Source organism: Suillus discolor (genome assembly GCF_016758755.1).
Source record: "Suillus discolor strain FC423 chromosome Unknown F5147scaffold_2, whole genome shotgun sequence".
NCBI lineage: Eukaryota > Fungi > Basidiomycota > Agaricomycetes > Boletales > Suillaceae > Suillus > Suillus discolor.
The window spans coordinates 1,109,807-1,136,825 of NW_024541249.1; the positions used below are offsets into that span (position 1 = coordinate 1,109,807).

Sequence of the window (27,019 nt, forward strand, 5' to 3'; positions counted from 1 at the left end):
TATGTACTGCTATGACTGTGGAAGGTTATACTGCCGCCCAAGTGGTGGAAGGCTATGATATGATGCAGAGATGTTCAATGTCGACCTCTTGTTCATCTATTTTGATTTCCTCATCGTCATCTATGAGCCGATCCTCTTCATCGTCGGCTGACCATTCAACCTTGAAAAGGTGCTCCATCTTCTCATTATCAGCAAGTGCAATGGGAACTCGAATACCATGCCTGCCAGTGACAGCGCTCAACATTTGTTCAAGTCACTGCTGCAAATTGTGGCATCATATATTCAAATGAGGTCTGTCTAAGATGAAATAAACGACGCTGATAATGTACAGTTCAAAATCGCATGGAAGGCAGAATTAAAATGGACTGCGAGTCGAGGGATGCACCAATATGTTCAACTGGCGATTCGTTGGGGACTAGTTCTTCGTAGTCTCCCTGATCCATCTAGGCGTCAAGGCTTCTCAAGTATCCTGAGGATAATGCTGCATCATGCGCCTGAGTTCCAATTCTGGAATCCTCCTCTCAAACTCAATTGCGCATGGCGGAACAATTGACATAACCCCGTTCATGAATCCCCTGTCATCCAACGGCTTCGTAGGATTCAAAGTGAGCTGGAAGGCCCACATGGTTAGGAGTGAGTTGATGAACACCGATCTGGGTTGATCAAAGTCAGTTCGGAAGACGATGTGCATGGAAGAATAACTTCACCTGTTCGCGACATGTTGACCAGGGCATACGCTAAAAGCAATGTTATTGAAAAAATGAACAACTGAAAGGTGGTGCTTACCGCCGACCAAAGCCAAAGACAAAAATTTTTAAATCGTCTCTTAGGCGATATTGGTCGTCAATCCAACGCTGAGGTTTGAACGCGTCAGGCTCTGGATAGGCATCTGGATCTCGAGAGATGGACCTAAGGCAGTAACCGTTAGATCCTTCATATTTTGAAGCATGATGCTTACCAATGGTCGGCGAACAATGTGGTCCCAGCTGGAATACGATAGTTTTCCTGATGGGCCAGATCATTCATCCGTGAAATAAGCTATTCAAAGAGTACTTGCCCAAATCACGTCGTGGGTTGTTCGGTGAGCTAATGCTGCAATGTGCATGTTGAAATTTAGGGATAAAACAAAAAGGAAGATGATACCCACCACCGGTAGGCAAAGGCGGTCTCCATCTCAAAGCCTCTAAGATGAATGCTTGCAGGCGAGGAAGAGAATTTTGGTCGGCGAAGGTTGGTGCTTTTGTGCAGATACGATCGAATTAGAGCACTGTAATAGGTAATCAAACTTACCTCGGTGCCTTCCGATGACCATGTCAAGCTCAGCTTGAACTTGAGCTTGCTCCTCGGGGAAACATGCGGCTGCCATCAGTACCGTGGATATTGCCGCAGACGTCTTTCGCCTGATCTCAGCCACATATTTCCAGAGGCAACAAACAAAACCTCACGGTACTAGATCCAGCTACAAAAAAGGCACCGCCAAGAAAGGCCATCTCAATTTCTGTTAAACCATGAAGATGAATATTCTCTAGCATATATTTCGCGAACGAAGGACCGATGTCCTTGTCACTTTGCTGTACGGCGGCTCAGAGACGAAGTAAAGATTGTGAAGGAAATGCACACCATTTGCTCTTTCACGCGGTTCAGCCGATCAATGTTAAGTTTCTTGGTTCTCTCAAATGACCGTTTCAAATCTCGTCCATACCAAGGAAGATATTGGAGCCACGGGATCCAGTCTACTAGGTAAGTGCCAGGACGCCGGACTACACTTGATATCTTGATGCGTCGACTGAGTTCAACCATTTCCGGATCGGTCGCAGATGTGGGCACACTTCTTCCATATGCAACTTTCATGATTGTCGTAGCAGCATAACTTCAAACCATCTGTAAGCCAAGTACAATCATCGCCGAAAGTGCTTACGTTATCACATGGTTATGATAGTTGTATGGATCGTCGAGAATGCTGAGAACTGTGTTCTTCGCGTGCGACATCTGCAGAGGCTGATAGGCCTCAGCTGCTTTAGGCTGGAGATGCGAATGAAGTGTTCTGCATCATGTTGAAAATTAAGGTAGACGAGGGGAAGTAGTTCACTAACCTACGCATCCGACGGAACCTGTCCCCAAAGTGTACAAACGAGATACTAATTGCGCCATTAAACATTTTTCCAGCAGGATTCATGCGAGGACGATCGGCTGTAAATTTGCCCTGGTTCTCCATGATATCAATGGCTGCCTGCAACAAAAATATAAAGCCTAGATGAGGGCCACTCAGCATGTAGGGACCGACCTTGTAACGGCCAATAATGACGATGTGCTCAAATTTTGACCGGATGGTGATCAGAGGACCGTACTTTTCAATCCATCCCGCTATCACGAGAGATGGGCTTATCAGCGATAGAACACAATCAGCAATCGAAAGTCAACAGGTCGAACTAGAAAGTTTACTGGAGATACGGCAGGAAGTGCCCCCAAAGTCTCCAAGTGGGAGGGGAAGGTGGGAGAGGAAGCTGGCTCTCCATTTTATGACGGTAAGCCCGAACAAGTATTCCTACAACACCAAGACAAGCCACAGCACTGAGGACAAGCTGCGTGTTGTCAGAGATGCACAAGTCAGGTAGCTGTATCATGGTTGATAGGGTGTCACCACCAGTAAAGAAGGATTGGATAAAGCTCTTTGTACTACCAAGTACAGTCACAATGGTCATCGCTAGTGCTAGTAGCTTTTTGGTACCCCATGCACATTGATATATGGTATTCGGCCTAGCCCTACATATGCATACTACAACAAACATTGACCCCAGACAGCGCGCACTTGGTCGGAAGAGAAAACCGGGTTCCTGCGAATAACAGCCAGGAGGCACTCTTGTGGGGCACGCCGTACTCATTCGAATGCAAGAACAAGTTTTTTTTCTTAACTTCTGTGTGGCTGACCGCAGCCCGGCTCAACCTAAATGTTGCCGAGTCATATCTGAATTATCACCCAGTCCGTCGTATATGGCAAGCCGCGGTCTACTAGATAGTGGCCGTGAATGTTAACTCCCAGGTAATGGACAGCTCGCAGGAGTAAGTGATTGTCGCGTGGACGTCACAATATTGTCCCTCCTGCATCAATGAGGAATGACCAGTCACGATAGGGATGATATTATGTGGTCCTTGCTCTCGCAAGCACAGCCCATACAAGCCCAGATACATCGTTTTCCATGACGTGTGCATCCACTACGTCTCCGATTATGTGTTCCTCGACGCCCTCCACCCGTGCCTCAGCCAAGCGGCGCGTATTAGGTATGAATAGCAGCGTTATACATATCTCACGCTCATGCACGCGGTAGGTGAGGCGCAGCTCGTTGTCAGACTCACTATGCGCGGAGAGAAGTGAAACGAGCGCATGATAGGTTAAGGTCGTGGTTGAGAACCTGCGTGAAATCAGAAAGAGTCAGAATTAAGTAGTCTCACGTTAGAAGTTGCGCACCAATCATACAGTTCAGTCACTCTTCCATCTTCCACTCTTTCACCAGCGCCGATTTCCACAGCCTTTTCCACCTCTGCTCTAACACTCCTCAGCTTTTCAACATCAGCCGTCCCAACTTTTATCCGCTCTCGTACAGTAGCAATCTTCTCGTGTGCATCTGCAAGTTCCGCATCTAGTGCTTGCATCTCTTCTACCTGGCCATCAAGTTGCTGGTTCGCTGTGGTTATTGTTAACCGAGGATGGGGGTGGGCCTGTCGCAAGCGAGTAAGTGATAGACGTGCATCGAGTATCTTTTGTGAGAGCGTGGATGCTTGGAGAGTGAGAGCTTGCGCTTTCTTGTAATCTACGTTGATTGTTTAGTATGAAGCGCAAGAAAACGCAACAGTCCATGGTACATGCCTTCTTCAACGAATCCAGAAAGTGCTCGAAGATCGTCCCTTCTTTCTGCTAGCTTCGCTTTGTGCTCGCGTAGCGCAGCCTTCTTCTCCTCATTCCGTACTCGGAGTTCCTCGTTTAGTGCAGGTGTCACCAGCGGGGCATCGTCACTGACAATGGTCTTCACATATTTATCTTTGGCATTCTGTTCCAGGTAAAGAAACTTGAGCTTCCTTAGGAAAGACTATTCAGGATCGATGGTTGAACGTTGAAACGGCAAATAAGTCACCATCCATGATTTGGACAGGTAAAACACGCACAATTTGAGCTTGGACATCGCTCTCGACAATCTTAGGATCTTTGAGTCCCAGAGCGCCATCTTCACCAACCCATTCTTCAATGCCATCCCAAGTATGTGTGGATAGCTCAGCATGAGCATTAACTATTCGGAGTCCCGCTTTTGCATCGTCCAGTGTAGCCTGAAGATTTTTCGCAGTAATCAAATGTGCTGCTAATGATGTCCCTGCAGCTCCGGAGGTGGTGAGGTCAATAATGGGAGTAGGTTCAATCATGATTGTGGCGGAAGAGTAGTATAACTTCCAATGAGACAGTCGCGACTTAACGCGGTCACGTGCTCGTGAACTATTTATAACAACATCAGGTAACCGACTCAACTGCGATAATTTCTTAGCAAGCTTTATGTACTAACTGATGGGGCGCAAGGCTAACACCCACTATATCTTACATAGATCATTGGTATGATCATGGACTGTCGTTTTAATTGCGGATTTATTTCTTTGATCAGGTTTGTTTCATTGATATCTCGTTTCCCTTTGTTTCGTGGTATACGCAATTGTCGAGCTTGCAAATGTTTGAATACAATCATCTTGCATAGTATCGTTCTGAGGTTCGGAACATTCCATTATATCCAGTAACTATCGAATTGCCAGATCGCTCTACCGCGGGAGGAAAAGTATGAAATACTGTTCGCCGAAATGCGCAAGCAACCGTTCGTGGCGATGGCTTCATCTGTACTGACAACATGGAGCACGCTTCATATATACTCTGAGTGGGGGCGGTTAAAGACAGTAGCATATGTGACATTGTTGGAGACCTACCAGTTAACCAAGTCCGTAAGCTGGCTTTCGTAGGCTCATCACACTTGTCCATCATAGAATAGAACAACTTGAAAGCTTTTCTGTGCTCGCCAGCCAGTAAGAGTGCATGGCACAATTGCTTATTCGCGGTTTCCCACAAGGATTTGAGGTCCCACCCGAAGAGCTGCAAACAACGGAGTCGAGGATGAAAGTGATTTTCAGTTATATCATATCAACGCACCTCGATGAATACCTCGTATTTGGTATGAATTGGTAATCCAAAAAAGAAAGAGCTAGCGTTGACAGCGGTAGTGAAGTGATCAATAGCGCTAGCCACTTTGTGCGGGCAAAGCGGTGGAACGGGTCCAAAAATGGTATTATTCAACGCAACGTTGCCCAGTTCGACATGTAGATACGCCTGATGTGCGAAAACCCAGAAAATTAGTGTCAGCAGCCGAACCTGGCACTGACCGAGGCACAATACTTACCTCAACGATACGAGAAGGAATGGGATCATTATAGAGAGGAGAAGTCTGAGATAGCTCCCCAATGCGTTGTATCGCTTCATCATGTTTCCTTGCATTGAATAGCGCAATGACCTGAAAGTCGTAAGAAAGCGCAGATTGCGTAAAAAGAATATGACCTGCCTTGATCAAGAAAAGAAGATGGTTCAAAGACGAATCTTTCTTCGTAAACGTAAACGCAATATCAAACGCTGTGGTTGCCTCCTGAAACTGCTTGTTCCTGCAGAGGACAATACCCTTCGAGATATAACCTGTCAACGAGGGCTTAATGGCGATGGACTAAGTCGTGATCATAGTTAGCCTACTTGAGGGCCATCATGGGTTAGTGTATCTGACCTGATCTGCATCCTGAAGCGCATTTTTCCAAGCACATAATCGCGACATGAGAAAAGAACGATTGGCATAGGGGATGTGTTTGTTAGGACCAGCATCGATCTCTTTCGTGAGGAGTTTCACAGCGTCCTCCAGCTTCCCCTTCGAGGCACGCACCACGAGCAGCCGTGTGTAGAGCGAGAATCTATATGATCATAATACGCGCTCCAATTGCATTATGCGAGTCTAGGGTACACACGTACATTTAGTTCGGCGTCTCGAGCCTTTCAAAATACATGAGATGAAATAACGGGGCAGATAAACCAACGTGAACTCACCTGCTGTAGCTCTTGTTCGCACCCCTGCAAAGCGTCCAAAGGTACTCTCCACTGGGAGATCTTGGCATCATGGCCTCCACTGAGGACATGCTTGCTATCGAGGGTGAAGGTGACGCACATTACTTCGCGGGAGTGCTTGAATATGGCAATAGTCTGCCGGTCCAAAAGTTTCCAAAGGCGGACGTCTTCGTCATCAGATGAGGAGGCGACAAGAGTGCCAGTGGTATTAGTGGCAATGGCATTGATGCTGGCACGGTGGCCCTTCCAGGGATCACCGACCTGCTGCCAGGTAAGTGTATCCCACTCCAATATATTGGGGTCAAGGTCTGAACCTGCCGAGAGAAGGCGTCTCCCATCCGGCGTCCATTGGAGTGGGCCGTTGTAAGCACCTTCGATTGCTGCATGAGCCTTGACAGCTGTAATGCATTTCCTCGTGCTTGGATTCCATATCTGTATATCATTCTCTGTCGCGATGGCAAGATGTTCCCCAGATGGTGAATAGCGAATCCAGTAGACGATTGATTGAGTATACGGAGCCACACAACAAGTGATGGGACTTCCTTGAAGTTGCCAATTTTCTGTCCCCCAGAGCTTCGTCATTTCATCATGTGAACAAGTTGCCAGTATTTTGTCGTCTGGAGAAAAATCTAAACTGATCAAACACATCGAATCAGCGGCCAAGGTTCGGCTACGAGTTCCAGTGTCTCCGTGCCAGACGATTAGCTCTCCATTCGTGCCGCCACTCGCGATGAATTGGCCATCTCGTGATACCGCTAAGCCACTCGCTTCGCTGGCATGCCCCTCCAGGCTCTTCAACCAAACGCCGTCTGTCAAGTCCCACAAACAAAGCGTACTATCCCACGAGCTCGTCACCATACGTCGTCCATCGGGGAAGACTGCGACTGCGACTACCGCTTCTTCATGGGCTTCGAACGTTCGAACGAGGGAGTTCTTTTTGAATCGTCTGGTACTAGTAATGAGCCGTCCAGCCCGCGCCATTCTACTGCTGTCAAGCACTATAGTCGAGGTGGACTTGCTTAAGAAATGTGCAACGGATAAGATCAATAAGAAAGGACAGCTCTATTGATTCCGCATCTTCCGTGCAGACTCCGCGATCGTGGTAGTTCCCGTGCACTTGAAAGTCAGTCAAGCAAGGCCGGCGTCCAGTTACTTAGGTGTCTGTCACAGGTGGGTTGAGAGTAGGCCATTTTTCACCGTAAGGTAGGCCCGAACATTCAAGCGCGAGTTATGCTTAACGTCGTGTGCCACTAGGCGACACAACATTGAGCAAGCATAGGAAATAGTGCCAACAATCCTCCTCCGACGTTGTCACCATCGGAGCATTGGGATAGGAAGGCGGTGAATCCCGAGAAGACAATGAACTGCATTTTTTTCTTTCAGAAAAAGGTAGCGGCATGTGGTTCGCGATTGAGAACCCGGTGGTACCCCTGAACACGGATGGTTGTAACCAATGCATTACGTGCTTGCTGTGAATGAACTAAGAATATTTAGCATCAATTCTACACTTGGGAGTGGCATAACAAGGTCCCGAGTTTACTTTGAGAGCGCACTAGCGATACCCCAACAACGCTCGTAGTTGCAGACAAAAAGTGTTCGGATTTCGATGTCTAAGGAGGTATTCTGGGTATAACTCAAGAAAACAGGTTGGTAACAGTAGCACACGCCACATGATAGACTTCCTCGACCGCCGCCGTGCTATCGATCTACACATCTAGAACTGAGCATCAGAGCAAGATAAATATAAGCCTTTGCTCACCTCTGCAACCTTGTTCAGTGTCCTGTAATGTTCTATCACGGGCATGGTTTGCTCGTTGTATGTGCCTAATTTCGTTGTAAGCTGAGGAAAAGCAAGAGCGGGTATCACATACGGAAACGCTTTCTAATAGTTTCGACGTTGTCGTCTTCACGTCCGCTGGTTTTTGCGCGCTCAAGCAGGCGTTCAAGCATCACATCTTCCGATGTGTTGAAGAAGATGACCAATGAAGCAAGACATACCTGGACCCTGAAATCAGTATAGTGGCATGATGAAGTGAGCAAAATCCTCCCGCACCGTTTCATCGAATCCAATAGCCTGATCAATCTTCCTAGGGAAGCCATCGATCAAGAATCGACCCCTGCCATCCACCCACCCATCTCCCGTCTTTTTCTTCATCTCTTCGGTCATAGCATTCTCAAGAAGCTTTATGGTGACATGAGATGGGACGATAGTACCCTCTCGAATGTATGTTCGGATCATTTCACCATATTGAGACCCTTCTCGGTTTTGTTCTTCACGCAGAAGGTCTCCAGCTGGGTCCAATGTTCACATCAGCCTTGATAAAGAGGTAAAAAGGTCTAACCAGATAGATGGCAAAAGCCAAACGCGTCAACGAGCTTGCTGCATTGCGTGCCTTTCCCTATGACACTGATCAGACCACCGTATGCGCGACGATTGGTTTCTGAGTGGGAACTTGCCAGCTCCGGGCCCACCCAGGACATAAATGACGGTGACCTTCTCGGCGCCAAAAACGGGCGAAGACGTAGATTCTGCCATGTTGGATTGATTTGGATTGAGGTTACTGATCTCGGTGTCGGGGGGGAATAAGAGGGTTGTCGTGTTGTCTAGGCTGCTTCGATGCCGGATAAGCTGTCTCTCGACGTTTGACGATGTAGTAGAAGACACCGAATGAAGCCAGAGACAAACCGAGAAAGAGAAGAGGATTGGGGCCCTTGCGTGTTGACGGCGGCTCCTTATAGCTATAGCGCATGCCCCAACTCGAAGCCGTCTTAGACTCAGAGTTGTTTGCGAAAGTAATGGCATTTGATAATCATGCAACTTTTTTACTCGGCCGCCTTCCTTCTGCTCTACATAGTGACTACATCAACATGTCTTCTTGGGATTGGTCCAGGAAGATTCTCAGGCGAATTTACCAAAGGAGTATCATGGCATGTTGAGTGGCCGTCTAGTGCACGAGGAAACGGAGCTAATCTTCCATCTATTAACCTTAGCGAATTCCTTGAGTGCAGTAACACTGGACCATTTACTTTATCATGCCATCGGGAAAATTCCTAAAGTTCCTAAATCAAACAAAAGGAACGTATGAGAGGGTTGATATACAATTAACTCGTATGAGGTTACAGCATACTAGACAACATTATGACCCCGACAGCTCACAACAGCCCTGAAGTCGGAATTCTAGCCTCAGCACTTACGGCAGCCTCGTATTCCCCGTGGCCTACAACCAGACGAGTATCCGCTTGTTCTTCGATTGCGTTTTATCACCATCCATTCATGCATCCATTCCACGAGCGGGCATGAATGGCCGCAAACTTCGAGCAGCAGGAATGGTTGCAGATCCCAGACAGGCGAGAATAGCTACGGATCCCGAGCGGGTAGGAATGGTTGCAAACCCCGGGTGGACAGCATTGGCTGCGGACCCTACACGCACAAGAGTGGCTGCAAATACCCGATAGCAAAGCATGGCAGTCTACTCCCGCAGCTTCTGTCTGGTTGAATACTCAAGCACTTTGGAAGTCATCGACGAATATATCATTGTCCCAGAATCGACTTTACTTCCAACTTTCCAAGCAGTCCAGCAGTTCAAGAGCTTGCCAGATTCATTGGCGTCTCCGGTTTTACTGTCCTTAGGATATCTGAGTCAGCGCCTCTCTAGGATATATTTTCGAGCGGACATGGAAATCGGACATGCTATAGCATCTTTTAGGACCTTCGCAAACGAAGCACAGAAATAAAGTCGATCAGCTTCCGGCGCTCTCAAGTACCCCCGTCAAAACTGGATCGTGCATCTCTCGCAAGGTCTGAACCCATGGGATGACAAGCTCAATCGTATATCTGGGATCGACGTTCCCTTTCCTGGCTCGAAAGGCAGTGGTGTTTGAAGGGTCTGTAATCTTGCCTCATTGTTTTGTCTGAAGGGCAGAAACTCAACTGCAAAAGTGTGTATATCTCCAACCATTATCGTGATTTGGAAGCAAAATCCTAGAAACTGATCCTTTTGTTTTGTCCTCAGCACGGACCTGTTTACGTACAGCCCAATAAAGTGCTGCCGGCCGTCGAATTCGATCCCAACAATCGATAATGCAAACGTCACTTTACTATATCGACGAGGGAACTGTAAACTCATGCTTCCCTAATAGAGCTTGTGGTGGTGTCACAAGGAACGTTTGTTGGCCTCCACGCCTCAAACAGACCTTGGGCTCTCTCTTCCACTCCTCTTCCACATGTCCCTTTTCCGACGCCCACAGCCGCGATGTCTTGTGTCGGCAAATCCAGTGTAAGTTATACATACATCGCCCCTATTTCCGCACAACGTTTGAAACGAGGTAGACGGACTTTGCAGCCGAAGGCAGACGAAATCGGCAAGAGTGCCATCAAGTAACAAGTATACGCCGCTCTGTTTCCTCGGATTTGACCCTGACAGTGTGATATAGTCCTCCACTTACTTATTCTCGAAAATACTATACCTCGGCGCTGATCTACAGTTATTATCGAGAGTTGTCCTGAGTACCTTAAGGCGTGTTACGTTTACAAAGCCCCTTCGCATTACCAAGTCATTTCGCAAGAGCATTCTAAATAGATATGGAATGCAGCACCCGTTTGTTCCACCTTCTGAACAAGCTGTTGTAACATCCCCGACCCTCACGTTAGTGGAGCGAAAGCCTTGTCAAACATCTTTTACATCACCAAAACACATGCATCAACCACATAAGTAGCTGCAGTCTTGATTGCCACCTTCTGCCGGTGCCAGCAGAACTGACCGACTCGCAATAGTCTTAGTTCTCCAGTAAACATGAATTCAGTCGGAATTCTATCTTGGATGAGCCCATAATCTGGAACCTTTCAAAGATAAAGATCAAAAGTTCCACCGTATATTAAGGTATGTGCCATCCGGAGTATCCTCTAATACCAACAGTGAACTTGCTAGCTCCCATCTATATATCCTAGGGCCAACCCTACATGCATAGCAGCACTCACCGCGCCGACCAAGCCCCATCCAACCGGTCAAGCACTCCCTGAACCTCACGAACAGCAGCTTTACGTTCCGCTCGAGCCTCAGGCCAATCCGATCCCGCCAGATGCATAGCATCAAGACGCAACAACGACTGCAAAAGAAGTTCGGATAAGCGCGTGTGATCCGATGAAGTGGGTTTCGATGTATAGGAAGCGGACGTAGGATGAGGGGGGAGATGAGGAGCTTGTGCAGTGGAGCTAAATGACTGCGTTGGTGTACTTCCTGATGTGGGTGTTGGAGCAGACGTGGGAGATGACGCGGTTGTGGCTGCAGGTGGAGTAAGTGCGTCGACCAACGCGTCGACGTCCGGTACCAGTGTTGTCCGTACACGATCAAGCTCGGACCTAATAGCAGTGATAGTGCTTTGTTCTGTTGGAGGCTCTTTCACTTTGGGTTGTGGTCTAGCTGGTGGTGCAGTCGTCGGTGCTGATGGAAGTGAATGACCGCCGATCAGCGCAATAGTAGAGTTCTCGCGTATTTTATAAGCTGTCACTGGGAAATGATAAGTTGAGGCACCAAGCTGAAAACACACATGACTCTACATACGTGGCGCGGAATCATCCTTCATCACAGCTCCAGCGTGGATGAGCTTGAAGGATCCGAGAGGAAGGTGTGTATAGTCTGCTAGGTCTGTTCTCAGTTTTCCGAGCTTAGTCTCCGGAGGAGGTACTGGAAAATGCAGTATCTCCCTGTCCCATTTGACATGAATCATGGTAGAGAACGGATGTTTGGACTGGTGAAAAAATGTACCGCGGAAAAAAGAGTACGCCGCGCGAAGAAACAGCACGAAGCTGAGGATGACTGCGGAATGTGAGTATGATCGGACAACACGCTACTAGACAAGTAATCACCTTGGTGGAGTGACGACAGCTTGAAACCTTCGGCTCGAGCCGATGATCTAAAACACAAAATGCTTCCAAGTTCTTGAAAGAGTCAGTGACGTGACACCTTCAGATGTTAACACGACCAAACAACCGGTCCCATTAATTGCAAGTCAAAACTAAAGCTACATGCCCGCGAAACAAAACAATATAATGGCCCACTATGGTCTACTGCAATCCCAAGAGAACGAGGAAATAATGGACAACGTCAACATAGCAAAGGGGATTAGGGTATATCAACGACCAGCGCCAATGCGCGAGTGTGAGTGATAATACATGTGAGCAAAAAGAATGTTGGGTAAAACGATGGCGGTATGCGTCGAGTATCTATGTGGAGAAAAGGCAATGCAAAAACGAAAAAAATGCAGATAGGATGCATGGAATAACGGCCACTGCGAATGCACGATACTTGCTTATCTCCCTCCCCGGTCCCGCCATTCGATCGCCTTTGCTACCCAACTCACCATGTCAACATTTCGATGTCTGTCGGTCTGCATCCATGGATGTTCAAGTAACTCCTTGTAACTGGCTCGCCCATCTGCATTCTTGATGAGGCACCGTCGAACCCAGTCATGCGCCTCTGGAGACCATCTTCGCTTTCCCTTGCGCATGAAGCTAAACTGTCCTGGAGATGCACCATTATCCTGAGTATGAACCTCGACTTCTTCATCTGCGATTTCCTCGTCTTCTGGCAGTCCAGGTGCTTCGCCATCAACTATGGCACTTAGTTGTGCAAATACATTCTCGTAAGTTTCCGGAGGGTATGGGTATCTATCGATTAGTCAGTTCTGCGCCAAAAATACAGCCAACCAGGGCACACCTTCCTCGTGCAATCTCAACAATCGACAAGCCCAGGGACCATACGTCTGCACTGACCGTGTATGAAGTGAAGGCATCTTCCATATTAGATCCAGATGGTGATGAACCCTTAATTCTCTCAGGCTGCGGAAGTACACGATCAACAGAGCTCAGTGCTAATCGGAGGTAAGAACCTACAGCCATGTAACTTTGACAACCAACATTCGTCTTCGCAATGCTCTTCTCCAGCTGTCCGCTAACACCAAAATCGCAAAGCTTCACTTCGCCCTTGCAATTCACAAGGACGTTCGTAGGTTTGACGTCCCGGTGCATGACCCCAAGTTCAGTTTTGAGGAATTCAAGACCATGCGTCATGGATGAAGCGATGCGGCAGAGGTGCTCATCGGCAAGCGGTGGAGGGCTAGACGTCCATGCAGAGCCCGGACTGGTAGATAAACTTGGCGGCAGAGAAACATTACCATTCGGAAAGCAACACAAAGAAGCCAGCGAACCACCATCCATGTACTCCATGCAGTAGTACACGCACGATTCCACGAAGAAAGCACCATAGAATTCCACAATGTATGAGCTTACGGCGCGGTGCAGGATGTCCAACTCCATCAATATTCCATTGAGTTTAGTGGAGTCTAGCTCAAGACGAATTTCCTGGAAGCAATGATTAGATAAGGGGGATCAAAAACGTGTCAGGGGTTGGACCTTCATAGCCATTTCGACCTTTGTCGGTCGATGCAGAACCTTCTTGACTGTACCATAGTTACCACGGCCGAGTTCCTGCTCAAGAACAAGCTGTTCCATATTTATAGCATAAGATGATCCATTGGAAAAATCGACGCCCGAAGCATGCAGAACGGCTTTCCCGGCGAAGTTGAGGCGTCCAGAAGGATCACTAAAAGAGGGGAAGAAGTTGGATTTAGCTCATGATAGCGGAAAAAAGATAGAGATACGCACACGATCTTGTTGAAATTTGCAAACGGAGTATCAAATGATGAGGGTCCTCTCCTAGCTTCAGCTAGCGATGGACGCCCTGCTCCAAGCCCTGCACCAATAGCACCGCCTCCCGTTTCAGGGTTCATGTCGGATAATTTAAATTCTGGCTTAGTGCGTCTACCCGCAGCAGTAACACCGCCACCGCGTCCGCGAGCGCGTGTAGCAACCAATGATGACGAGCCTGGTGAAGCGGAAAATGAGAAAGAAGAATGAACATTTGGGTGATTCGTTTCGTTTATGGAAGCACGTTGCGCATGTGCTGCGGAATCGATGGCCGAGCCGGGTGACGCAGCTGATCCGCGATTCATCATCTGAACAAGGTAGGTCAGACACAGGAATGAAAAATTTTCGGTCCATTAAAGATGGCGAGTAAAATACATACTGCTGTCATTTTTGCCTGCAATGAAGGAGGTATTGGAGCATTTCCTCCTCTGTTTGCGAGTAGACCACTTAAAGTGTTACGGGGTGCACCACCCGAAGAGGGTGGCGGACGTGGTGCTGGTCTCTGGGACGATACAGGAACTGGAGCAGGTCTAGGAGCATTATAAGAAGAAACGTCGTCCTGAGCGGACGCAGAATCTGGTTGCATCGAAAGTCAGTTGTGGGTGTTGAGGTGGAGGGACGGCGATAATCGAGATTTCCATATATACTCTATCGCTTTCAAGTGAGGTCACGCGTCACACTACACTCGAGAAAGTTCTGCTCAGGCTGCGGTCATGAACAAAACGATGCTGGCATCATGCGCATCATTGACTCATCCAACTTAAAGCGTACAATTCGGAATAGTTCGACCTCCTCCTTGATGTCATACCAGGTAATTTCACTTGACCTCGTGGCCACACAGCATCAGGAACAGCCTTGCCTTTACAGTGGTTATGCTGTCATAGATTTACTTCTGGCAGACTTTCCAATCCTGTACGGTGGTGTTTGTGGTGCATCCACATAGCTATGAACCATCCCCCTATGTGAACGTATGTGGCAGCTTCTCGCGGATCTTGGTCACGAACACGTGTAGACAGTCATCTACTTGCCAGAATGATTGCAACACAGCACCGCACAAGTCCACGAATCATACTAACGTTAAGGTTGTCACGGTTGCTTCGACCACTTCAAGTGCAGGGATGATTATCGTCGCTTTGCAGTTCATGTCCGCAACCACCCGGATATGCTGTAGCCGTTCTCGGTGCTATGCGGGAGCAAGGGGTAACGAAGATGTGATTATTGAGTGAACTTCACGGGAGTGACGAGTGCCTTCCTAAATACTTCGGTTCCACAAAGCTCCCGAAAACAAGGTACGTAACGTTGGCGTAACGTAAGAACGTGATGACAAGATTCGTCAGCTGCAGATTTGCCTCTGCCCGAGTCATAGGAACACCGCCTCTTGTTCTGGCGCTCGCTGATGTCAACGCCAACGGCAATGACGATTCGTCTACACAAAAGTCGTCACATAAACCTTAATCAATTCAACCTACAACTCGGGTTGTTTATTGCCTATATCTTTGCTTGTCCGGAAGACGAACCATCCGCGTTCATCTCACTCTCAAATCAAGTTTCATCAGTGCATGCGCCGGGCGCTCTCCACCGCACCAAACTCTACTCGCCCATCACTTTCGTGGCCCTCATCCTTCTCCGGTGATCGAGGGAGCGCTTTTGGCGTCCAGCCCTCTTATGACCACCATCATGATCGCCCTCCGCCAAAGCCGGCCTTCCCTTCGCCAAACTCGTCCTACATCGACAACGCCGGACACGCTGTCACTAAATTATTCAACATCAATGTGTCCGGCCTCAAGCGCATCTCCCCCAGGTATGGAGGATTTTGCTGCTTGTATCATCGTCGCCAAGGTATTCCAAAACACGAGTCTGTGCCTGTACCACTGCCACCATCATCTTCGCACTCCCAAACCGCAACAATGACTTAGACGTGTTGTCCTCGCTCTCACCTCGTCGTGATTGGTGACGTTATCAGGGGTTCGAGTAATAGGACAAGATCACCGGTGCACCGGTCGCCCATTCAGGCTGTGAGCAGAGTGTAAAAAAAAATTCCCAGCGAGAAGTACTGGTATTGTCTTTCGTCCATGGGGTTACCTTTTGACTCCTTGATGACGTCGACAGAATCACACTGGTCACCTGTCATCGCTTCTTGTACACCTCCTGACCTTCATATAATGTAATTCTGATGTAATCCGAATCCAGTCTGGCTGAGTAATAATAAGCACTGTCAAGTCGACGTCGATGCTGTGTTGTTTCCCTGTCACTTTAAAGACCTCTTGATGTTGACAGCATGGCAGCATCTCTTTGTTGTGGTTCACGTCGGCTGTGGAACAAAGGCTCTGATCTACCTCATCACGTTCAGATCGTATGACTTTGGTATAATCCGAAGTCCGTCGAAGGAACAATAACCACGATAATGACGACACCGTCTACTCAGGCTGACCTGATCCGCCATCTCTCCCAAACTTAGATACGCCAGTGTCCATGGGGGTATCAAGAGTTCCAAATATCCTACTGCGCGTTATTAATATTTGGGGCGAAACCTACCCGCGCCCCGTGGGAGTAGTCATATACCGAGTACCCTGGATGACAACAATCGCGAACGTTCTAGATCAAACCCGTGAAAACAAGACAGTACTCACATGATTTCAGAAACTCATCCCCTGCAGCACGCAACATCAACGTACATTCAACAGAATGAACCAAGTACCCAAACAACTTACCGATGATGGCAAATCCTTCCATGAATGTATCGTCCATCCCAACGATTCCGCCGATGCAGTTTCTGTGCTCGTTCAGGCAGCATGTATTATATGAAGACACTTTGACCTACTTTGACCCGTCTGCCTCTTGTCCGAGATTGAAGTCTTGAAGGTTAAGGCCGAAGTCGTGCCCACCAAGCAATAATGAAATCGTGGGGTTGGAGTTGCATGGAAAGGAGAAGAAATTAGAGTCGTAGTTTGCTGCGGGGCCCGCCCCAGGTATCTATGACTCGTCAGCAAGGTTGACGAGAGAGGTAAAGAGCGAGAGACTGACATTGGCGTAGATCGAAGATGCCACCGCCTGTGAGAGGTATATCAAAGTAGTACCTGTGTCAATCGCCTATGCAGGAGGAATGAGGTGGAACTGAGTGAAGATGTGGCTGACGGGCTGAACCTTACCGCATGGAGGTCACCAGTTACGTTTTTCCCTTCAACAACAGCTCCGTCGAATTGTACTGTCCAGTATGTCTGTCGATAAGAACCATTTAGAAAGGAGGGATAAAGGCGCAGGAGGAGCAACCTTGGAAATAACTGGGATCCATGTCAAAGGTCCCATTGCCTTTGATATATCGAAGCCTCCAAGAGTTATCTAGAATCTCATCTCAATTATGATCGTATCAACGCTAAAGCACAACGTACCGTCGACCCGTTCGCCTTTCCTCTTGTCAAATACACAGAGAAGAATGGTGCCGAGACCTTGTCCTGCATGATTAGGTTCTCGAAGAACGTTGGCTCCCCCGACGCGGCGATAGAGCTAAAACCAAGCCCGATGAGGCCGGAGATCGGATCGTCATTGAAATCATTCGATACGCGAGTGACAGCACCAAAGTATTGCTTATCGATCTTCAGACCACCAACACCGATCGTATCATGCGCAAGGGTGCCTCCTACATTACCGGATCCCTGCAATCCAGCAAGATCAGGTCAGCATCGGGATAGTGGGAGGGGAGACGTACGTAAGTCACATTGAATGATTTCCCAGTGTCTGTGTACGTTGAGCTCGCATTAGCTTCGTATTGTGTGTTCACGCAATCGCCACAGCCCACAGGGGTCCAGAGGTCTGCAGAGCCCGTGTCTATGATCACTGAGAGCTGCTGTGGATGTGCCTCGTTCCCAAACCCAACTGGGCCGTAGTACTGGAGATCGATGTTCCCAACTATCTCGTCTGTCAGAGGGTCTGTCGCACTCTGAGCGGCGGCATTCATCACAAAAAAGCTCTTGACCTGCTGTGGTGTTGGCGTTGATTTGGACAACGCAAAGCCGGAGAGGTTGCTCGGTGTATCGGTGAGCGCTGCATTTGATAGTCCATCGAGCCTGGGGTCTGAGAGTGCATCTGGCAACACCACGAGGTTCTTGCCGGCTATAACATCTTGTACATTGCCGTATTTTAGTTTGATGGCTTTAAGCTCGGCCATCTGAGTATAAAAGTTAGTCTTGCAGAAGATTGCATACGACGGAAACTCACCGCGACCTGTTGATTGAAGATTGGAATGTTGATTTCAACTACGACGGTCGAGCTGTGCCAGTCCTAGGTGTAGTTGAACGTTCCAAAAGGATCACGCACGTACATCGGGGGTGCTATGCCATCTATGGGAAAGCCTAGCGTGCTTACAGTCAGGAGTAGAAAGAAAAAAGGGAAGCGGGGAACCATGGTAGCAGACATGGTAAAGGGTAGAGAAAAAATGACGGGAGTTGGAGGTTGAAGCAAGATTTTAAGCCAGACATGAGATTCCAATCTAGACTTGCGGCAGGTTTCGACACCCTGTGTCTTTTACCATGACATAACAATCTGAGGACTTGCCAGTCCAGATCAAAATATTACTTTGAAAGGCAAACGACCCTGTGTATCTGACTGAAACCTGACATCGAGCAAATTACATTTACACGCACGTCTGGATCAAATACGACAGACAATGTACTGTTGCTGCTGGCCGTTAGCGAGATCTTTTATTGAACATTGATAAAATAGACCCACTTTGCCTGCACAAGTCCATGTATACTTGCATGTGAAGCGTGATATGTGCAGCCTCCCTTGAGTCGAACTGACAAGGAATTCGCACATATTGGGTTGCACTACACAATTGGTGGAGGATGACTCGAGGCTTGATGATATAGTCATTCCAGGGCATTGCGAATAGTCAGCAACATTTTGCATTCTCGCCAATACTCGTAGCATCTCTCACTCCGCCTCAAACCTGTCTTTGAACCTCGCTCCCAAACCATAGCTCTTACAAACAGAAAGCACCTTGCGGAGCATGCGTGCTATATGCGCATACATCGCCCACAGCCCTTCCGGAACGCGGAGTCAGCGACCAAATGCAAAGTGTGGCATGCACAACTCCACCAGGAACCCAAATTGCGATGAAACATGCCTTGACCCAATCCTCGAGGTTCCACACCGCTCACTTTCTGCCCGTAGTACTGGATATAAATGCTCCCTTGTACTCGTCCATCAAAAGGTCCACTCCACTCTCAGGCTGGGTGGCGGCCCGCATGTTGACCCGCTGTGAGATTGAAGTTGATTCGGACAGGGCAAAATCGGGAAGATCGCTTGTCGTCACATTCGCGAGCACTGGATCTGATAGTGCATCGAGCCCTAGATCTCAATGTGAACTTGGCGCACCGAGCGAAAGTCATAGTACCCCCGGTTCACGCATCCGGTTGTTCTTCAAGTTAGTCTGGGTCCTACTTAGAGTTTGTTTGAACTTGTTGGGAACGGAAACTGTTGTCAAACAGACAACAACAAGGTTAACCACATGTACATCAGGAAATTCGGGAGTCGCTGGTTTGACCAGACGGAGTTTGAAAGCCTTCATCAGTCAGGTAAGTGATGATCTGACTCGAAAAAATATTATAATGTGTTGTCAGCAAACATCAAACTGATAGAGGGGGATCAAGACTTTGTCAGCCAGTCAGGTGCCTAATAATCGGTTGTCGGACAAACACCAAATTTAGTGATGTTCTGGCCTGGCTTGGCCCAAAAGCCATGGCTTTGGCCCGGCTTCAGACAGCTCTGGCTTGCCAAAAATCCAGGCCAGGCCAAAGCCGTGAAAGCCGGCTGGCTTTGGCCTGGCTCTGGCCCAAGCCGCGGCCCACACACTTTCTAAGATTGCGCTCCTGCAAACCCATCTCATATACAAAAACATCGACATGCTGAGAATTGATATGAGCACAGGCAGTTGTGAGCTATTACAGACACACCTTGTTGCTGTTCTCGGCACGATTGAGCATGACATATGTCGATGACCACCAAACCTTCATATCAAGAAGCAACTGGGTTGGAGGTACGACACCAGCCTTCTCTTGAACTTGTTTGTAGAGCTCCTTCCGTTTTGCCGATGAGCATTCCTATTAAATCGTTAGTCCGTTATAGCGGTGGTGAAGATGATAGATAGACCTTGACACAAATGGCGCAGACTAGTCCTATCTCATCGCGCTCATCCATCTTTGAAGTGTCAGGTTCGTGTGCCTTGGGATCATGTGGATTATAGTGTGGGGATTTACTATAGGTACTGAGTAAAGTTTGGGTTCCAAGATTTATGATGTGGGCTAGACAGCTACCCAAACTGTTAGATATGAAGTACAATATTATAAAGACTTACTTTATCTTCTGTTCACACCAAGGGAACACCTTTTCATATTGCTGATGGTATATCCGGGCAAAAGATCAGGTGAACACATCACATGTTGGATGAATATCGAAGCCAGAGAACGTTGTGTGGGATGTCCGTGGAGTGGACCTGCAACTCAGTAAATAGTGAATAATGATTAGCGTGACATATATTAGACAGACATTGTCGTGACGTTGAAGTCGAGTCTTGAAGCGACCATTGTGCTTGACATCAGGAACCAATTTGCGCTCATTCTATTTTTACACAAACATTTCCCACAAAGCCAAAATACTCTCAAAGCCGTGGCCTGAGCTGCTGGCTCCTGGCTTTTCAGAATCATGGGCTGGGCCAAAGCCCTGGTCAGGCCATGACTTTGGCCTGGCCTATATGGACCTGGCCTGGCCTGGCCCACGGCTTGAGGCCGGGCCGTGCACATCACTACACCAAATTGATGGAGGGTGATCAAGTCTTCATCGACCAGTTGAGCAATAGTTAGACTCTGTAGTGACTCAATAAAATATTATAATGCATTGTCAGGCAAACACCAAATTGATCAAGACTTTGTCTGATAGTCAGACCTAATAATTGGTTGTCGGACAAACACTGAATCTCAGGGTGATCCAACTAGCTGAGTGATAGACAATACTTGGTTTGATGGATGGGAAACTTTGCAGATATTTGTGTCAAAAAAGGCAGGCATGCATGTACTAGCTAGTAAGGACATTCAACTCGATAATCATTAACGTCGTATATTACAATCCTCGAGTCTACATACAATGGAAAACTACTTTCAAGCACAACCAGAACCCATGGTAAGTTGATTAGCGAAGTATCATGCTGCCTACTAAATGCTATTAGCCAAGCGCTCAACCGGAACCTGTTGTGCCAGTGATACCAGGACCTCTGATCATAAACAAATTGGCAATCGTACACATGCATAGTATTCGGATGTCACGCTAGACTGACATAGTTTTAGGTGATCTGAGATACCACCATAGCATTAGCAAGATATCGCCTCCAAAACTACCTTTCGATGTTGCCAATCAATCCTGTTCGCACTACAATGGAGGAGCGATGCTGGGTTACGTTGCTGGCACTTAAAAAGGAGCAAGAATTGCAGGAGAGTTTCAGGGAGCTAGAAAAAGCTTGGCGTGAGCTCGATGAAACAAAGAAGGTGTTAGGGATCAAAAGGAATTAGCGGCTGGACGAAGTTGAGAGGGTTTGGGGGATCGAAAGGAATCGGCAGGAGCATATATAGTCGGGAGGTGTCATTGACGAGAGGAACACCGAGCTTGATATATGTATTCTCAAGAACCTGCAGGAACATAGTAGGCCATGGGCAGGGAATTCGAACGAGAAATTTGCTCACGGAACCACAAAAAATGAGCCATGCCACTAAGTTGCTGTATGTATGTCATTGCTATTGGTAGGGTCTGTCAATGCCTTACCAACATCTACCATTCCTTGAATCACTGCACTTAGCCCTTAGAATTTGCAGTGGCGGTAAGAAACATTGATTCTCACCTGGCCTGATCAGATCAAATGCTCTGTCAAAATTGACCTCTTGCTCATAACTGGCATAGACTGATTGCAGATCTGTTTGTAGGTCCCGAGAATGACAAGAAATCTACAGCATGCGTCACATCAGTTGCTATCATCCCAGAGACCAATTTTACACACCTTGTGCAAGAGGTGGCAACATTTGAGGTGTGACAACGTTGGGCATCCTCTTCGCTGAAAATCCCTTGAATGGAGGTAGCTATCGTGAGGGTAGCTGAAAGTCCTCCTGTGAAGGTCAGATCGATGCCAGAGGAGAAGAATGAGTCGATGAACACTTGATAATCATCAATTACGAGCACCACCAAACATCAGTAAAAATACCTCCAGAGTCCCCCGCTAGGTGGAAATGATCACCAGTGAAGAGGACCAGGTGCTGGATCATAATCTTGCAGCTAGTGATATGCGGGCCCGGCTTGGGGGGCTTGGGCTTCGAAAAACCTCAGGCTGAGCCGTAAGCCCAAGCCGAGCCGTGGCTTGGGCTCAAGGCATTGTCTTTAGCCCATTTACGATATTTACCCCATGTACATACATTCTTTAGATATACATTGATGATAATAAGAAAACTTACAGTGAATCCAGCTTCAGTGTGACGGCGCAGTGTGGATATCTCGTTTATGATTATGCAATGTTAATGACACAGACACATGAAAGTGATGATGAGACAACGTACGGACAAACTTTGCACTTGCGGTGTTTTTTCACCATGCCATTGGTGCTAGTGCACTCAAAAAGTTTGCTGAAGAATTCATTGATATCAGGAGTCCTATCCCCACGTGTGGTACCAGACTCATCAGTGATGGGCTGCACGTCAATATCCATGAGAATCCCATCCTCATCGACATCTTCGTGGTCTTCAACAGTAGTTTTCTGATGGTGGACTCATTTGGCTGATGGTATTGAGTGAGCCATGTACATTCTCTTACATGAATAGATATAGACTTACATCTATGGTTTGTCTGTGCATTTTCGAGTTCCTCATCACTAGGTTCGTAGCCCTCTTTGATATCTTCAGTTCGTGTTCTTTTGTTGGCCAGTACAGGTGCAGGGACAGTGGCTTCAGGAGTAGGTGGACCTGGGGGCGGCTGGGTATTGTTGGAAGCATGCTTTGCGATCAACATGATGTGGTGGGTAAGCTCAATAGACAGACAGATTCGAGGGATAGGATGAAGTAGTAGCATCCTTGGTAAAAAGATGAGGGGAACATTACTGGTAAGATAAAATAAAGAGTGCTCACATGAAGACTTTGTACTAAGTGGGCGCTGAAGGGCCCCGATTGATAGTAAGAGGTTTTTGAGAACTCGCATCGACCTGTCGAATTAAGCATGATTAGCTTTGATTGTTTGAATCTGAACAACTTAAAGAAACACACCTCAGCCGCTCCAGAGACAGCTGGTCTGTTATCTTGCAACGATCTTGTACATGTGAAACACTAGTGGTTGTATATCAGCGCTGCTGCTGGTGGCAGCATGACAGTGTAGAGCATAACAACCATTGTCACTGCCATGGGTAAGCATACCTATTATTAAATTATCTGTATTCTTCCGATGATGACACAGTGCGAGGCACTGAGAATACATGAGTTCGGTCTGGCTCCCTTGTGCTGCCTTTCTACAAATAATCGATCTAGTTTTCATAGTCAAGAGAGTCACTATTACTACGCTCCTTGTCACAAGAATCAGATCTCAAGTCCAACTCAGAGTTAGACCCTTCACCATCCGAGTTAGACATACCCTGATCTTGGTCAAAATTAATTGTCTCCTCTTCAAGGTCCTCAGAATTTGCAGTAGTGTCAGCATCTTTGTGACTGGTATGTGTGTATGTGTGCCCAACTCCTAGCCCCCACTGAAAACGCATGAACATGTCATGGTCTATGAAACTAAGCTGTTGAGTCAGAGGTGCTTCATTAGACCAGAGGTAGGAAACGCACCGATTGATGTAATAAAACCTCCAGTCAGACTTATCCTGAGCACATTGGGAAACACTGCTGCCATCCAAATGTCGCAAGCCTTGAGCAAATTGCGGGATGAGATGGCAACATCTAAGGACGTCATCAGGGCTTACAAACCCAAACGTGTCTGGTTCTGCCATGGGAGGGAAGTAAACACGATCTAAAGATGTGCAACGGCTCGAGCCTTTATCGATATCTACGTATTGATACCAGCGCACCCATAGGAAGTTGATTCGTCACGAGTGATAGTCAATCATGCCAGGACCAATATAAGTGACATTGACGTGATAAATGCCAAGTACGCAAGTATATAAGTAAGGATGTTGTTTGACAACTGGGTCCTCACTGGTTTGGAGAAGCATGATATTGCAATGTGATGTCAATGGATTGATCAAGTCCTGCACCCAACGGACATCGTACATCGTGTAGTTAAGATGCAACAAATTATGTCTGTACATGCGATCAGCCTTTATAAAAATGTGGCCTTCTGAGTCTGAGATTGTTGCGGAAGCTCCTGGTACTGTAACAGCAGTGGAACTGTTGGTATGCGACAGACCATTTTTCCTTGTTAAGATCTGCTTCATCTTAGCCAGGAGAAAGGATTGAAGCTTGAGTGAAAAGTCCTGTTATTCAGAATCAGCATCGTGTTGCATTCAAGTTGTCTTCATAATTGGGTTGAACTCACTTTGATTGCAGGATTGCCCAGGTGCATTTGAAGGAATAGCGGAATGTTCTCGTAATAATTTTAAGATTTTCCGACATGGAAGCGAGCATCTGGCGATGTAGCAACTTCTTCATTGATCACTGTACCGTATGGCGACTGCCTGTCATGAATGTGATTTATATGGGCCTCACGCCATTCGATGCTGGCGATCTGTTTGACGAATTCTTTTCAGTCCGTTCAATGATACCTTGTCTTCGAGGTACGGTGTTCTAGCTCTCCCTATAATACACAAAAATTGTTTACATGACTGACAGTGCGATCACGGTGGTTCTACTTACTGGTTCAGTGCTATACGAGTCTGTGGTGCCGAATTTGCATATTGAGGCGGAATAATCGCCAATGGCGTGTAACTTGTACGTTTGAAGGTGAAAAGTCTTTGTTCGCCGAGACGTCTGATTTGTTGGCGTCATGGTCCTTGTCTCTTCATTGTTAACAACATGATGTAACTGCCGGTACTGGCGACATTCTGCTTCCCACTTTAGTTCCTGGGTATTGAATGCTACACAGGTATGTTTCTGAAAATGACGAAGCTGCTTTCCGAGTGTAACAGTGGCAGTGTCAGGAGGTCAAGGGTTTCGTCGGTGTGCATGCACAGTTTTGCAAGAGCATGCCAGTGTGCACAAGTACAAAGCAGGGTTAAAATATTTATATTGTGTGGCTCTGGAAGGAGGGCATCAAATACAGGGATGGCACACTGATTAGATAGACATGAGTCAATGAAATGGTTAAAAAGAATATAGAACACTACCTGAACAAGGTCTTCAAAGTCCCGAGCAGCCATCTTCTTCATTTCAGAAGCATTTGAAGCGAATTTTCGGATAGTGTCACGGCCAAAGGTAGGAGTGAGTCTGTAGCTTGTGTTTTCTGTCATTCAGACAACCTACATCAGGTTTATTCAAGAAAACATACCAACGATTGAGTTCATGCACCAATTCATCACCTGCACAAGCAGAACTAAGAATGCATTGTAGCACTCAGCCTCTGGCTGAGCTCACATTGGCCTATTTTGTTACACCTTTATTTACAGTCATTTCCTCTCAATAGGTTCGCACTTTTACTGCTTACCTAATCATGTTTCCCTTCACCTAGTACCCTGACACCTGCACTCCAAACCCCACACAGTTTCTACCGAATACTCACTGTTTTGCTATCCCAGTATGCCTGATGCCTCTGATAGGTAGTTACAGGCTGTAGTTTTGTCGAAAGCTCCTGGTATTAGATTCCCCACTTCCTACCTGCTGTCCAGGAATTACTATTTGCTGTGTTTGCATCACTTTCACTTTCCTCCTGAGCTCTGGCCTCATCAGAAGCCCTTGGGCTGAACATACTGCTCCCCTGTACTTGCCCAGCCCATATCTTTATTTTACAGCGTATCAGATGAATAAACAGCACTTTCCAGACACCAAGTTCAAACTCGTGCATGAGGTCTATGACCAACATGATGAAAAGATTGAAGCCGAGGCATCCAAGTCTCTCAGAAAATGTGTTCTGAAAGGTCTGTCAATACTCATACAAATTTAGTGAAGACAAAGCAAGCATACAGTGGTTGGGACCAATGAGTGCTCTTTCAATATGTTTTCAACAGCATTACTGCAAATGTCATAACCGAGATTATAAATGTGTGAGCGTGAGTGTGAGACCGAGACTTTACTTTGCCGGGTATTGTTGTCTGTTACGCACTCAAATAGATCTGTTAGGCGGAGCCCTAAGAGGGGCGTCGTCCGCTAACGTTCGTGATGTAACCAGAAGGATCCGGTATAGCAAGTGAGGCTGGCGACGATAAGTCGGCAGCGATCACAGTACGCGCATGTCACGTGACTTCGTAGACGGATGTCTATGGAGTCGCTCAAGGTCAGGACTATCTTGTCCGAACGATGAGGTCGATTGAGGTAGACTTAGTCGCGATGAGCGACTAAGAAAAGATACTAGAGACTGAAGCCAAAGGAGCGTTCAGAGAGAAGTATGTTCCAGGGAAGATTGAGTAGATTCAAGTTAGAGAATCTAGTACAGGATGACTGACTACTTATACTAAGTGGAGAGGGTTAAGGGCAAGGCTACCGCACAGTAGGTAAGGGTAAAGGGGAAACGAGAATGGTATAGGTGCGTTGGCAACAGAGCCGGATTAGTGATGGATGGTCGAATGTGGAATGAGACCGAGAAACGTTGGAACGGACCAACAGTACGAATACAACGTGCGGGAATCCGCAGTCAGAAGGAACAGAAAGGGAAAGCCACATTGGTGGCACGAGTCAGACCGAGTCATAGGTGCGGGACCACATTGGTGGTCGAATCAGGGGAGGAACGTGCGTGCACGTGCATAGAGGCGGATGATGCGAGGGACGGGAATGGTCCCGAGGATCCGGTCAACGGAAAGTCGGTAAAGGAGGACGAGCCGGTAGATGGTGAGGGTGAGGATGAAGGGAAAATGATAGGGGGGCCACGTGACCGATGTTACTTGTAACATTGTCCACATGCGCAAGGGTCTGGCATTGTTTCATATCGAGTGGCAAACCCAGATTCTGAATGCGGGATTTCGGGATGAGGCACTGAGGGCATAGACACCCACCAAGATTACATATTGTAGCCAGCAA

The 27,019-nt window shown here is 47.4% G+C and overlaps 7 protein-coding genes across 7 annotated transcripts; 1 reads left to right on the top strand and 6 right to left on the bottom strand.

Annotated features, from left to right (window-relative positions):
* Positions 1-254: 254 nt before the first annotated feature.
* F5147DRAFT_665613 (cytochrome P450) lies at positions 255-2,732 on the bottom strand. Its single transcript, XM_041435124.1, has 13 exons — positions 2,443-2,732; positions 2,285-2,381; positions 2,094-2,230; positions 1,919-2,044; positions 1,621-1,870; positions 1,446-1,571; positions 1,291-1,393; positions 1,148-1,237; positions 1,058-1,092; positions 959-1,005; positions 787-909; positions 708-737; positions 255-653 (listed from the first exon to the last, which is right to left on the bottom strand). Exons 1-13 carry the CDS (start codon positions 2,700-2,702, stop codon positions 461-463), a joined length of 1,617 nt encoding a protein of 538 aa, XP_041299674.1. The 5' UTR covers positions 2,703-2,732; the 3' UTR covers positions 255-460.
* Positions 2,733-4,422, bottom strand: F5147DRAFT_665614 (uncharacterized protein). The gene is made up of 4 exons (XM_041435125.1): positions 4,162-4,422; positions 3,866-4,085; positions 3,467-3,809; positions 2,733-3,410 (listed from the first exon to the last, which is right to left on the bottom strand). The coding sequence occupies exons 1-4, from the start codon at positions 4,411-4,413 to the stop codon at positions 3,140-3,142; spliced, it is 1,086 nt and encodes a 361-aa protein (XP_041299675.1). The 5' UTR covers positions 4,414-4,422; the 3' UTR covers positions 2,733-3,139.
* A 3,099-nt stretch (positions 4,423-7,521) lies between these two features.
* On the bottom strand, positions 7,522-8,943 carry F5147DRAFT_665628 (adenylate kinase-domain-containing protein). The gene is made up of 6 exons (XM_041435126.1): positions 8,588-8,943; positions 8,473-8,529; positions 8,184-8,422; positions 8,002-8,128; positions 7,890-7,954; positions 7,522-7,836 (listed from the first exon to the last, which is right to left on the bottom strand). The coding sequence occupies exons 1-6, from the start codon at positions 8,931-8,933 to the stop codon at positions 7,765-7,767; spliced, it is 906 nt and encodes a 301-aa protein (XP_041299676.1). The 5' UTR covers positions 8,934-8,943; the 3' UTR covers positions 7,522-7,764.
* Positions 8,944-10,890: 1,947 nt separating this feature from the next.
* F5147DRAFT_665637 (uncharacterized protein) lies at positions 10,891-12,066 on the bottom strand. Its single transcript, XM_041435127.1, has 3 exons — positions 11,997-12,066; positions 11,692-11,946; positions 10,891-11,637 (listed from the first exon to the last, which is right to left on the bottom strand). Exons 2-3 carry the CDS (start codon positions 11,855-11,857, stop codon positions 11,105-11,107), a joined length of 699 nt encoding a protein of 232 aa, XP_041299677.1. The 5' UTR covers positions 11,858-11,946; positions 11,997-12,066; the 3' UTR covers positions 10,891-11,104.
* Positions 12,067-12,102: 36 nt separating this feature from the next.
* On the bottom strand, positions 12,103-14,513 carry F5147DRAFT_665643 (kinase-like protein). Its single transcript, XM_041435128.1, has 5 exons — positions 13,794-14,513; positions 13,542-13,731; positions 13,023-13,490; positions 12,847-12,968; positions 12,103-12,797 (listed from the first exon to the last, which is right to left on the bottom strand). The coding sequence occupies exons 1-5, from the start codon at positions 14,141-14,143 to the stop codon at positions 12,440-12,442; spliced, it is 1,488 nt and encodes a 495-aa protein (XP_041299678.1). The 5' UTR covers positions 14,144-14,513; the 3' UTR covers positions 12,103-12,439.
* Positions 14,514-16,228: 1,715 nt separating this feature from the next.
* F5147DRAFT_123254 (acid protease) lies at positions 16,229-18,428 on the bottom strand. The gene is made up of 10 exons (XM_041428142.1): positions 18,051-18,428; positions 17,542-18,000; positions 17,225-17,488; positions 17,106-17,174; positions 16,985-17,053; positions 16,860-16,925; positions 16,657-16,808; positions 16,547-16,608; positions 16,466-16,486; positions 16,229-16,405 (listed from the first exon to the last, which is right to left on the bottom strand). Exons 2-10 carry the CDS (start codon positions 17,998-18,000, stop codon positions 16,335-16,337), a joined length of 1,233 nt encoding a protein of 410 aa, XP_041299679.1. The 5' UTR covers positions 18,051-18,428; the 3' UTR covers positions 16,229-16,334.
* Positions 18,429-20,972: 2,544 nt separating this feature from the next.
* Positions 20,973-21,394, top strand: F5147DRAFT_647722 (uncharacterized protein; the record flags this gene model as incomplete). Its single annotated transcript, XM_041433226.1, has 3 exons — positions 20,973-21,008; positions 21,055-21,136; positions 21,195-21,394. 3 exons carry the CDS (start codon positions 20,973-20,975, stop codon positions 21,392-21,394), a joined length of 318 nt encoding a protein of 105 aa, XP_041299680.1.
* Positions 21,395-27,019: the final 5,625 nt, after the last annotated feature.

What these genes read in the sequence shown, in the direction of transcription:
- F5147DRAFT_665613 (XM_041435124.1), bottom strand. Translation starts at nt 2,702, where the DNA reads ATGACCATTGTGACTGTACTTGGTAGTACAAAGAGCTTTATCCAATCC. An exon ending in CAACCCACGACGTGATTTGG is followed by an intron (nt 1,006 to 1,057) that starts GCAAGTACTCTT and finishes CTGGCCCATCAG; the next exon opens with GAAAACTATCGTATTCCAGC. An exon ending in GTCTTTGGCTTTGGTCGGCG is followed by an intron (nt 738 to 786) that starts GTAAGCACCACC and finishes CATTGCTTTTAG; the next exon opens with CGTATGCCCTGGTCAACATG.
- F5147DRAFT_665614 (XM_041435125.1), bottom strand. Translation starts at nt 4,413, where the DNA reads ATGATTGAACCTACTCCCATTATTGACCTCACCACCTCCGGAGCTGCA. An exon ending in GCGATGTCCAAGCTCAAATT is followed by an intron (nt 4,086 to 4,161) that starts GTGCGTGTTTTA and finishes GATCCTGAATAG; the next exon opens with TCTTTCCTAAGGAAGCTCAA. An exon ending in TTCTGGATTCGTTGAAGAAG is followed by an intron (nt 3,810 to 3,865) that starts GCATGTACCATG and finishes CAATCAACGTAG; the next exon opens with ATTACAAGAAAGCGCAAGCT.
- F5147DRAFT_665628 (XM_041435126.1), bottom strand. Translation starts at nt 8,933, where the DNA reads ATGCCATTACTTTCGCAAACAACTCTGAGTCTAAGACGGCTTCGAGTT. An exon ending in CCTGGGTGGGCCCGGAGCTG is followed by an intron (nt 8,530 to 8,587) that starts GCAAGTTCCCAC and finishes TCAGTGTCATAG; the next exon opens with GGAAAGGCACGCAATGCAGC. An exon ending in TGGCTTTTGCCATCTATCTG is followed by an intron (nt 8,423 to 8,472) that starts GTTAGACCTTTT and finishes CATTGGACCCAG; the next exon opens with CTGGAGACCTTCTGCGTGAA.
- F5147DRAFT_665637 (XM_041435127.1), bottom strand. Translation starts at nt 11,857, where the DNA reads ATGATTCATGTCAAATGGGACAGGGAGATACTGCATTTTCCAGTACCT. An exon ending in GAAGGATGATTCCGCGCCAC is followed by an intron (nt 11,638 to 11,691) that starts GTATGTAGAGTC and finishes ATCATTTCCCAG; the next exon opens with TGACAGCTTATAAAATACGC.
- F5147DRAFT_665643 (XM_041435128.1), bottom strand. Translation starts at nt 14,143, where the DNA reads ATGATGAATCGCGGATCAGCTGCGTCACCCGGCTCGGCCATCGATTCC. An exon ending in GCAAATTTCAACAAGATCGT is followed by an intron (nt 13,732 to 13,793) that starts GTGCGTATCTCT and finishes CCCCTCTTTTAG; the next exon opens with TGATCCTTCTGGACGCCTCA. An exon ending in GTTGTCAAAGTTACATGGCT is followed by an intron (nt 12,969 to 13,022) that starts GTAGGTTCTTAC and finishes GTACTTCCGCAG; the next exon opens with CCTGAGAGAATTAAGGGTTC.
- F5147DRAFT_123254 (XM_041428142.1), bottom strand. Translation starts at nt 18,000, where the DNA reads ATGGCCGAGCTTAAAGCCATCAAACTAAAATACGGCAATGTACAAGAT. An exon ending in CAAGAGGCAGACGGGTCAAA is followed by an intron (nt 16,609 to 16,656) that starts GTAGGTCAAAGT and finishes GAACGAGCACAG; the next exon opens with AAACTGCATCGGCGGAATCG. An exon ending in GGATGAGTTTCTGAAATCAT is followed by an intron (nt 16,406 to 16,465) that starts GTGAGTACTGTC and finishes GTTGTCATCCAG; the next exon opens with GGTACTCGGTATATGACTAC.